The sequence below is a fragment of the Spermophilus citellus genome (assembly GCF_964194105.1).
Source record: "Spermophilus citellus genome assembly, chromosome: 11".
Classification (NCBI taxonomy): Eukaryota; Metazoa; Chordata; class Mammalia; order Rodentia; family Sciuridae; genus Spermophilus; species Spermophilus citellus.
This window is the reverse complement of record NC_138192.1, coordinates 78,102,687-78,114,882: the sequence shown is the minus strand read 5'-3', so window position 1 is coordinate 78,114,882 and position 12,196 is coordinate 78,102,687. Positions and strand designations below refer to the sequence as shown.

Here is a 12,196-nt window from a genome sequence, read left to right as displayed (position 1 = left end):
CCGCTCCCTGCCCTTCACTTCTCTGTAACTAATCTAAGGTGACTGTATTCTTCTCTAGTGCCCTGCCCTGCTTCTTGTGAATTAGCATCCACATATTAGAGAAAACATTCAGCCTTTGGTTTTTTGGGATTGGCTTATATTGCTTAGCATGATATTCTCCAACTGCATCCATTTACTGGCAAATGCCATAATTTCATTCTTTAAAACTGAGTAATATTCCATTGAATATATATATACCACATTTTATTTATCCATTCATCTATTAAAGGACACCTAGGTTGGTTCCATGGTTTAGCTATTGTGAACTGAGCCGCTATAAACATTGATGTGGCTGCATTACTATAATATGCTGATTTTAAGTCCTTTGGGTATAACATGGAAGAGTGGGATAGCTGGGTCAAATGGTAGTTCCATTCCCAATTTTCTGAGGTATCTCCATACTGCTTTCCATAGTGGTTGTACCAATTTGTGGTTCTACCAACAATGTATGAGTGTTCCTTTTGTTTTTTTTTTTTTTTTTTTTTAAAGAGAGAGTGAGAGAGGGGAGAGAGAGAGAGAGAGAGAGAATTTTAATATTTATTTTTTAGTTCTCGGCGGACACAACATCTTTGTTGGTATGTGGTGCTGAGGATCGAACCCGGGCCGCACGCATGCCAGGCGAGCGCGCTACCGCTTGAGCCACATCCTCAGCCCATGAGTGTTCCTTTTGAAGTGGACAGATATTCATGATTACTTTGCTGTGTTGCTCTAGAATATATATAGCTCAGTTATATGGCATTTGATGATCTTTTCGGCCCTATGATTTTTAAACCAATATAGATGCTCAGGGACTCAGGCTTCTGTCCCATCATCTACAGAAGTATCTTTATTTAGTCAAAACATTAGACAGTCCTGGAGGCAAATTTTGGCTCCTGCATTCTCTCTATAACTTTTGACAGGTTACTTAATCTCACAGAGAGTAGGGGTGTAGCTCAGTAGTAGGTACTTGTTTAGCAAAATGAGGCCCTGGGTTGAATCTGCAGAACCGCCTCCCCCTGCAAAAAAAAAAAAAAAAAAAAAAAAGTCTCCCTAAGACTGTTTCCTCATCTATAAAATGAGGATGTAATAATAATACCAGGTAGATTTGTTTGAAGGATTATATAGGTCATTGTACACACAGAACCTAACATATATTACTCAAAAAATATTATTAAAATTAACATACCAATACATTACTATTATTTAAGCCTTTTGCTTATTCACCTTTAAAAGGCAACAAGGGGCAACCAGAGTTGTGATGATGTTCTTTGTTCATCTAATAAGTTAATATATCTTATGCCTAATACAGATGCATATCCTTTATTTAAAATGCATAGGATTAGAAGTGTTTTGGATTTTGGGGGGAATTTTGGAACATTTGCATATATATAATGAGATATTGTGCGGATGAGATTCAACTCTAAACACAAAATTCATCTATTTTTCTGTTTACTGCACACATAGCCTAAAGGTAATTTTATACAATATTTTTAGTGTCCATGAATTTTGTCTGTAAACTGTCATAGTAGGTCACATATTGAATTTTCTACTTATGGCATTATGTCTGCACTCAGAAAAATTTGGATATTGAAGCATTTCAGTTTCCAGATTTACATATTAGAAATGCTCAAGGTATATCTTCACTAGAGACAAGAAGCTGGATGAAACAGCCCCAGAAACAGAGCAGCAAATACAAATATGGTTTATTGCTTCTCTACATGTAGAAATCTTGGTCTGACCATATTTAAAATCTGCTGAGAACACCATCCATCATTTAAAAATTAAATTAAAATTTAATTAGATTAAAAAATAAATAATAATTAAATTAAAATTTAATTAAACTTGGACATTCAAACACAAAATAATATATGTGATGATTCAATTTATATAAAATAAAAATTATAGTAATAATAAACAGGTAAGTGGTTGAAGGACTTGGGACAGATGGGTGAATTGCGAAAGGACAATGGAAAATTTGGGGAAGTGTTTAAAATATTCTGAATCTTGACCATGACAGTAGTGTCTGTCAAAAACTCATTGAATTGTGTATTTTAGGTGAATACACAGTATATCATATATAAAAGATGTATTAATAAATTGATTTGGGAGGTACCAGGGATTTTTATGCGAAAAATGCAGTATTTTGATGATTATAAATGAACACTGGATACTAAATTTAAAGGTATATACTTGTTCAAATTTAGGCTTGTGTCTCATCATCAACAGCAGTAACTTTATTTATTTGGAAATCAAAGTGTTGTTAATGTTAGGCTTCCAAAATGTGTCCTTGAAGCTGGAAGTAAATGGGAAATGACTATCTGTGACTAATCAGCACACCAGCTCCATGTGTTTATTGCAAAGGAGTCATCAATAATCCCCATTAGAGTCTATTTAACATAGTTTTATATAAAACATTAATAATTTCTTCAGTCTTTTTCTCCAACTTTACAGTGGGTAAAAGTAGCAAAGTGGAAGAACACACTTTGTTTCAAAAAACAATCATCTGGCTGTATTTTGATAGTGATCTTCATAAATGGCTAAACCTGGAAACCACATTTTATATTTTTAAAAGAGGATTTTAAAAATATAAAACTAGATCTGAAAATAATTTTTCAATATGTAGGGACATGTTACATCATAGAAGGTCAACTCAGTACACTACAATAGCTTCTGGGATATTACTATATTCACATACTATACTGTATTCACATGATATAGTTGGGTCATCAAGAAAAAATATTAAATTTATTCCATATGTGATTCTTAGAATGTATAATTTATGATTAAGTAAAAGCATCATTGTATAAAGGAATTAAACAGGGATATGAAAAACGTGTGAGTGTATAGATTTGTGTTTGTACATACATTTATACTAGTGTATGTAAAGAGCTCTACAAGCACTCATACATGTATAACTATGCTTTTGTATATTTTTCTTGTAGTGTGAATTTTTATACTGAAATTGCACACTGATTTTGAGTAAGATTTTAATAACCTTTTAGTAGAAGTAATCACCAGCTCTTGAATAAGACAAATCTATTTTTTAATAATACAAACATATTGATTTTTTCTGGACCTTCTCTGGTTTTCAAAGGTTAAAATATGTGGACAATACTTTTCTGTAAGTAAAAATATAAATTTATGTAGTAGATGGATACAATATTTAGTATGCTTTCTCTGGTTTAGTAATAAAATGAAAAAATCATAGCAGAAGTTATTATAATTGGTTCAGTGCGTTAGAAAAATTGTCTTTTAGTGTTAATATGGAAAACAGCTTCATGTTATACAGATCATTACACTAAGAGCATTACAGATATGAATAATAAACTTTATTATGGTAATTATCACTTCTTTTTAAATTATGTCCCATAAGATTATAATCATCTGGTTGTATTTTGACAGTTCTTTGTAACTCCCATGTGGTTTTTTTTTTTTGGGGGGGGGTACTGGAGATTGAACTCTGGGGGACTTAACCAGTGAGCCACACTCCCAGCCCTTCTTGTATTTTATGTAGAGACAGGGTCTCACTGAGTTGCTTAGGGCCTTGATAAGTTGCTGAGGCTGGCTTTGAACTTGTGATCCTCCTGCCTCAGCCTCCTGAGCCATTGGGATTACAGGTGTGTGCCATTGCACCTGGCTCACTCCAGTGTGTTTTTAAAAATTATTTTATTATTATATATAGTTGGCCAACTTAGGGGAAAGTATTAATGAAACCATTCCCTAATTCTTTTCAACAGATACTTACTTAAGGACTAATAGGTACCAAGTACTGTGTCTCTGGTACTTTAAAGGTGGACAGAACAAACAATTGATTCTCAAGGAATCAGAATTTGCTAAAGTGTTCATATATATATATATATCCATTCCCCAGAGTGATTCCTCTAGATAATATATATTTTACCTAGGAATATATTACATATATATTACTTAGGTTATTTATATATACATATATACACATACATATATATATATGAGAACTCTGCTGCCATTTGTTATTTTTATGTCTACATCTGTTCGTATGATAGTGATCTTCATAAATGGCTAAACCTGGAAACCACATAAATTGCCAGTAATATAGAAAAATTGTAGTATACATACTGTGATGGTTAATTTTATGTGTTTAAGAGACCTTAGCACAGCATTTTTTCCCATATTTAGGTGTATTTGGCTTTTAAAAACTGATTGTTAGTTCCAAGATTTTGGGAGAAGCCTAACAATACCAGGATGATGTCTCTATTCTTAAGTCTTTTCAGTTGGGTTAATCAGATTTGGCAGAGAAGAATCTTTCATTCTCTTGTCAGGAAAGGTAGAAGCTTTCTGAGAACCTAGTAGTGAAAAGAAACAAAAGCCTCAATCTTCAGTATTTAAAACAATACAATCACTTAGTGTTTTCAGGATGATACCTCTTTCTTCAACTCTGTCTCGTGTTTCTCAATTTGCATTCTCTCTGTTTCATCCAGTCCAGAGAACAGAACTTAAGTCTTCTGCCACAGTGGGGGAAGGGGTAACATTTGGGACAGGGCGTACTTGAGGCATGGAAATATCTGCTTCTTAACCAGACTTTCAACTGTCCTTCTATACCAGTTCCACTTTCCAGAGCTGTTTCCACCTTTGGAAATTTAGTTAGGCAAATGGGTTTGCTTCTTCACTGGAAATTATTCCTTCTGCCAAAGAAATATCATCATAAGTTGACATGTTCTAATATTTTTGCCCCATTTTACTATTCAAAATTATATAGCAAGATAGATAAAAGCCATATCCTAACAAAGTTTGAAGTGGGAAGTATTTTAAAGTTATATATAACTATGTTCTCTCTCTGTTTATTAGAATTCATCTAAATTATTTTTTTGTATTTAATTGAATGTTTTATGATATTTTTGTTTGTTTTAATCTGTCTCCCAAAGGTATGTTTATGATTATATGAATTTGAGATATTTATATTTATTTCACTATTAGATCAGCTTCTTTAACTCTGGGAAACAGCACACAAATATTATCAATAAATGGTTTTTATATGTAGGTTGTTGGAAATACTTCTAACATCTTATTATTAGCTTAGATGAGTATGTCTTATATGTTTTGTTTTCTGTTTGCTAACAAAAAACATCCGTTAGCTTGGAGATTTCCTTTGAAAAGATATTTCCAAAGAAATTTGGCCTCAAATCAAAACTAATTCTCAGTTTTAGGAAAAAGTGAAGTAACATTCCAAAGTCTGTTCTTTATATACATTTCCATTGTTTTGTGCTTCTCAACTTACTATTTTTTTTTTTTTTTTAATGCTGGGGATTGAACTCAGGTCCTCATGCATGTTAGGCAAGCATTCTACCAGTGAACTACTTCCCTAGCCACAGATTGAACTTTTATGAATATGATTCATTTACTAAAAATGAGAAACGACTGAATTAAGGTTTTTGCGCATTTTTTTAAAGTTAGATGTTAGAATTACACATTTTGAAATTCACCTGAATGCAACTGGGCACAGCTTTAAACAGCTTTTTAAAATATGAAAACCAAAACCTGGAATCACTGGAGTCAAAGATCCTCTTTCTAGGAAGTGGTAATTATGCACAACAATAGCAGTTCAAGCCATATTATCTCTTTCTTTTCTTGTTACTACAGTACCACTTTAGAGAAAATGAATCTTTGTCCTGTTAAACTCTTTTTAAAAAAAAACACAACTTTTTTTAAAGTTGTTGATAGACCTTTATTTTATTTATTTATAAGTGGTGCTGAGAACTGAACCCAGTTCCTCACACATGCCAGGCAAATGCGCTACCACTGAGCCCAAGCCCCAGCCCCCATGTCCTGTTAAACTCTTGAGCTTATATATTTTTCAAACATATTCACTAAGGAATGAACAGCTATTGGTTAAGGGCAGGGGCAGATAATAAATATATGGGAAAAGAGGAAAAGAAAATTCTATAGAAATGGAGGGGAAATAATTTACTTTAAGAATTTTTATACATCTGTACTCCGCAGTGTAGAGGTCAGTAGTTGTCACTAGATCCATATGATATATACTATTTTCAATACAAGTCTGTTTATTTACCTTTCTCTGTTGGATTCAGAGAACACAGAGCACATGGGAAAATTGTACTTGCTTCCTCCCTTGCATTGTACTCTGTGGTAGGCCCACTCTGTTTAACCATGTAGCATAAATTTATTCAGGGACATCCAGAAAAAAAAATTTACTGAGTTCTCCTTCTTTTCATTGATTGTAAAATGAACTAGGGCAGAGTTACTCCTGTACACCCAGGATTGTGCGTTGTTGATTCAGCCATCTTCCAACCATACATGTTGACTGTCTTTTCTGTTTTACTTTATTCTCCTTTTCTCTGTATGGGCCTAAGCAAACAGAGAAGAGAAATTACTAGTCATTGAGCTTATCGTATATGTAGCTTTGACTTGAATATTCTGATACAATCCTCACAACCACATATTGGTAGGATGAGTTATTTTTTAGACAGGAATCTGCAGAATGATTTCCCTAACTAGAAAAAGGCAGATCCAGGATTTAAATTCACATCTATCAGATACACAGTCTAAGGATTTCTGTTAAACATACAAGGGACTGACCTTTGTATGTTCCTTGCCAAACCCTGTTTCAAGATGCAAGGATGTTTTTGCACTTGGATATAACTCTGCAATCTTATTAAGCAATGCATCTTGGTTTTTATAATGTGAAGAGATGTGGGATTCACTTGGTTTCATTAATCTCTTTACAGAAACATACATGTTCTTATAAGAGCAAGGCTATGGTACACTTTTACACTTGATCTTAGCCAAAAGTCCAAGAAGCATTTATACATACTTTTATAGTCATTTTTTAAAAATCAGTCTAAAGGTGAACATTTTTAAAATTCAGCATTTTGTGGTTTTGTGTTGATTTATTTTTTTGTTTATTCCCAATTGGAGTTACCAAGGAACAGGAACTTTATAATGAACTTCCTAATATTATACACAGTATCTGGGTGCTTTGTTAAATAATTGTTGAATAAATAACTACCATCTGCCAGCAATAAACATTCCTAAGGAAGGAGTTTTTTTTCTTTATCCTTATATCTGGCATCCTCCCTTTTACGACTTTTCTTCGGTAGAAAACACATCCATTTCCCACCCTTCTCAAAGATTTTCTGTCTGCTCTCCCTCCACTTATGATCCCACAAAGTACTACATGCTTTTCAAATCAAGTCAAGGTGGTACAGTTTCTGACGCCCTATGCCATCATGCTATTCTTTGTGTAATTTCCTAAGTAAAAGTGCAGTTCAGAGTAGGCAAGAAGAATGTGCAATTCCCTTGGTACAAATAATGCTATTTCTTTTTTAAAAAAAATCAAAGTGGCTGGGGTGTGGCTCAGCCTCCCACGTGTGAAGCACTAGATTCGATCCTCAGCACCACATAAAAAATAAATAAATAAACAAAATAAAGATACTGTGGCCATGTATAACTAAAAAAAATAAAATTTTAAAAAAATCAAAATTCCAGTGGAAATTTGTGTGTGTGGGGGGGTTGTCTTTTGAGATGAAATTTTAATTATGAGTTATTTTAGTAATTGGATAGCTCCCTTAAGACTGAAAATGTGATTGGACTGGCAGGCTAGAGCTGAAGTGCAGACTGAGGAGAAATTGGAAGTCACGAAGAGTAGTTCTTCAAGTTACTGAGCTGAGAAAGAAAAATGGACAAACTTAATCTCTTTTCACCCAACGCCCTACTAGAGCCAGAAATCCTCTCCTTGGATAGATTATGAATAAGCTTCTTGGAAAACACTAGGAAGTACAACTTTAGACTTCCACTCTCAGTCAATCCATCCTCACTCCTTCTGAAGCCAGTCCAATCCTTTTCCCTTCATGCTGTTTTCTTCATACACCTCAGATTTCAGAAAACAGTTCTAATAAGTGACTGACACCAGTGTTTGAATAGTCTGTATTTTAAGGTCCATACTGTTGGTGGAAATGCCCACCATAAAGTGGTAAGGCCTTGCAGGAGTCAAGTGGTCTGAGCACTCTTTGATAACCATACTATGTGTGTTAATTGTAAGAACTTATAAAAATATTAAAGTGACTTTCTATGTTTATTTATAAGTAGCAGATAATGTATATGGACAACAAGTAGTATGTTAAGCTAAAAAACCTTAAAGTTTAATTTTCATATGTGAATTTTACCTTCCGAGGCTTTTAGACTTAAATTATGATGCATATTTACTTGGGAGGAATGGGTCTTTAACATTGAGGAAAGTGAAGTAGAGATCAAGAAAGTATAATTATATGGATCATTCACATGAGTGCAAATGAAGATGATTGCTTTTGAAGAACCAAAATGGATAAATTATATGTTAAAAGGTCCAGCATAAATAGTAAGTTGGACTCGAGATTACATTATTATTACAATCTAATTTGTTTAGGCAAATCCTTTCCGATTTGTTTAGTTTTTAATTAAGCTCATTCATGTTTACCTTCAGGAGACCATGACACAGGCAGCCATTGGTGCCACTTGGCATCAGCTTTTTTTAAAGTTAGTGTACTTTCTTGCAAGGATGCTGATGCCAGTCATGCCAGCTTGGATCCACTTCTGAGGTTTGCTGCAGGACACAAAATACTGAAATTATCATCAAAAGAAACCATTCTTCTCCATTTGTTAAAGCATGTTATCAAAGCATGACTCAAAATTGAAAACAGAGTTTCTGTAGGCTGGTAGTATATGACTTACATGCCCTATATATTGCAAACATTTCTTGCCCAGCATAACCAGCAGACATGGAAGAATGTGTATAAAGGAAGAACAAGTCTTTGGTCAGAAATAACGAAAGTGTGTTTCTGTGCTACCCTCCCCTCGTGACTCAGGTTCTGCTCTACTTTAAATGATTATTGGCATCATACTTTGCCCTACGTGGGATTATCCTGTTAAAAGACGTGAATGCTGGGGTCTAAAGATCATTAAATTTTTTACTGCAGAAAAAAATGTCACTATGGAAATTTCATGTATTACAGCAGTAACCAATATTGAATCTGTTTTGGTAGGGTATGAGGTGTATTTTCTCTTGTTTTTCCTATAGGCATAATTTAGTGACTTAAAAAGATAAATAAGAAATAAATTTTCCTTCTAGGAAAATTGGCGTGCTTTTGGCTAGTTTTCCCCAGTTATTGCAAGTTCATTTTTGTATTCAAAAATTTAATTTTACATATTCCAAGTGATTCATGGAAATTGGCCACGGCTTATTTAATCAAAGAGACATACACAAACAAAGCAATAGGGTTTTTTGTTTGGGTTTTTTTTTTTTTTCTCTTTTGATTATTTTGTTTCAGAAAGAATTCACTTGCTTACTTTTCTTAAAAACATCTTTCCCATTTCATTGAGGCAGATTTGGAAGTCAAACCAGAAACTTCAGGCTCTACTACGATGGCAAGCACTTTGTTGGGGAGAAACGCTTTGAGTCCATCCACGATCTGGTGACTGATGGCTTGATTACTCTCTATATTGAAACCAAGGCAGCAGAATACATTGCCAAGATGACGATAAACCCAATTTATGAGCACATAGGATACACAACCTTAAACAGAGAGCCAGCATACAAAAAACACATGGCAGTCCTGAAAGAGACACATGATGAGAGAGATGCTGCAGGCCAGGATGGGGTATCAGAGAAAAGGGTAAGCTACCATGAAACCACACCTTATCTTTTTCTGTTTGGGGGTCCTTTTCAGAAAGCCATTATTGCCAGAAGGATTCATTTTTCCACAAGTGCTTTAAGAAGTAAAATCATTTTTCTTAATGTCTTGTTTCTGTGATGCTGAGCTTTGCATAAATCTATTTCTTGTTCAGCTAGAATATGCCAGTTATACTTTTGAACTTCTGATTATCTGCTATTTTGTCAGTTTTATGGTTTTAAAAATGTTAGAAAAATGGCCCCATTAAAAAAGTTGAGGGGTTTAAGTCCAAAGCATAACTTACCATCAAGTAAAAGATAATTACCATTGTATGAAGAATTGAGGGGATTACATTATGGATCAAAATTACTTTTTGTTTTCCTTAAAGCTAATTCACTTTATGAATAGTTCTGTTGTTTAGTAAGATAATTTATTTATTCTTAATACACATGACTTAATTCAGTCTGTTAATAATTATTATACTATTTTGGAGGATTTGTCTCTTTTAAAAAATAATTAAATCTGAAAGATTTACTTTAATTATGAAAGAATTTAATTATAAAATTATGATGTTTTCTAGTTGTCATTTTATTTATGATATATTTCAGGTTAACATACTTGATTCTTTAGCATTTAAGATTTGTTTTAAAAATTGTCCCCACCCTCTCCTACATCCTGACCCCCAAAAAAGATCAAGAAATTTTTCTGTTTTATATTATGTGGAATTTAGGTGAGGGAATTTTATGTATTCTAGTTCGAACTATGTTAATTTTTCTGTTATATTTTTTGTATTTTCAAGAATCTTCAGTTGTTACATTAAAGAAAAGCAGCAGAATTTGAGCTTGGATTCTGTCACCAAATAGATTTGTGTGCAAGTAATTTAATTTCTCTGTGCTTTTGATCATCTTAGTTGTAAAATTGCAATAGAAATCAAGTTGTGAGGTTTGAATGAAATAACTTGTAGCACTCAAACTTATGGCCCACAGTAAGTGTTCAACATGAGTTTTGTGATGATGTTACTCTAATAGCCATATTACTTCAAAGCAGTGTCCTAAAACACTTGCAGTTATTTTAGATTATTTAGGTACAGAATGGAAATTTAGAATGTTCATTATCTTGTCCAAATTTTAGTTTTTGTCAGAGCTTACTTAGATTGGTATTTTGTGGCTACATAGAAATCAATGTTTTAAATTATGGACTATAGAAAATTTGTTTTAAAAAATGGTTTTTCATATACTCATATTTGTTATAAACCACTAATTAAGTTTCAAAATAGCCAGAATTAAAAATTTTAAGTGCATGCTATATTTAATTTCACTGTCATATTTCCATTTTCTTACTGTTGTTTGATTTTCCACTCAAACATTTTCAATGATGCTTATATTTCAATATTTAATACTGACATATTTTATGCAGATGTGCTAGAATATTTCTAAGTCAACATTTATGAAATATTTAAGTCTCTCAAAGCTAATCAGCCTAATGATAACCTATGCTAATGTATTGTGTATACTTTTCGACTCCTACAGACTTGAGCCAAAGACACTTAGCTACTTAATATTAGACCAGTCATTAACAGGGCCTTGGTTTCCCCACCTGTCGAGTAGAATAATATCACAAAGTAAGAGATGGAGGCAGTTAATGCCTAGAGGACCCCTTTTGCCCTGGGAGCCAGATTCCTTTGTATTCTTGCCACATTCATGTTATATTCCCTGGATTCTCTTGTGCTCATGACCAGTCATAACTAGAGTGAAATAGTTGGCAATGGGAAGTACATCTCTCCAGTAGGACATAAGAATTATTCAAAAATTATTCTTTCCTTTGAACTGCATGCATCTTAAATCTAATTAGCTTAAGGTCTACTCACTCAAAAATAGATTTATTTTATTTACAGGTGTCATCCAACAGGACAGGGATGATGACCTGTTCAACAGCTTGAAACATTGATTCCCTGTCACAGTGGATGACATTTGTAAGTAAAGACAATCATGTTTAATTGGTTTAAAATATCTATTGACACAAATATGGTTTAATAAGTATTTTAATGGGTCCTTACTAGCTAAACCCTGTCTTATCTGAGACTCAGAGGAAAAAAATCTTCAGGAGTTGATAATGCTGTTGTGGAAAGGATTCTAGTGTTGAAATTAAGAGCTGGATTCTAATTCTGCTACAGGAGTGGATTTTTATGTCTTGTTGGGCCAACTACATCACTTCTAAGACTGTTTCCCCCCTTTAATGGGAAAGTTTTGAACTAGATGATCTCCAATATAGGGTTTTTACAGTCTGAAATCCTTAAGGACAGTAAATATTACAGGAAAGAGACAGCACAATACTTGAACACCCTAGTAGAGTCTTGAGAGTTGAGATCTCTTTATAGTTTATCCACCAACTAATTGCATGACCTTGGTGTCATCCTTCCTGGACTTCAGGTTTTGGGCACGAAATTAGGAATTTCCTAAAAAATTTTAATTCTACAGAATTTTAATAAATATTCATTGAAAAACAGGCTTTGTGCTCAAATAGCTTGGAGAGAA

General features: G+C 33.5%; 1 protein-coding gene and 1 long non-coding RNA gene across 7 annotated transcripts in view; one reads left to right on the top strand and one right to left on the bottom strand.

Moving 5' to 3' along the window:
* LOC308631251 overlaps positions 1 to 12,196 on the bottom strand; it is a 930,091-nt gene that overhangs the window by 576,067 nt on the left and 341,828 nt on the right. The gene's annotated exons all lie outside the window — the stretch shown is intronic.
* CHN1 (chimerin 1) overlaps positions 1 to 12,196 on the top strand; it is a 187,427-nt gene that overhangs the window by 103,882 nt on the left and 71,349 nt on the right. For 2 of the 6 annotated variants that reach the window (XM_081260669.1, XM_081260670.1), the window contains one exon: positions 9,377 to 9,665. The exons of 2 other annotated variants lie outside the window; for them this stretch is intronic. In XM_081260669.1, coding sequence (XP_081116795.1) covers positions 9,377 to 9,665 — 289 coding nt within the window. Of the gene's footprint in view, positions 1 to 9,376; positions 9,666 to 11,556; positions 11,635 to 12,196 lie in introns of those variants that run through there. 2 more of the 6 variants (XM_081260672.1, XM_081260671.1) reach the window with 2 other exon arrangements.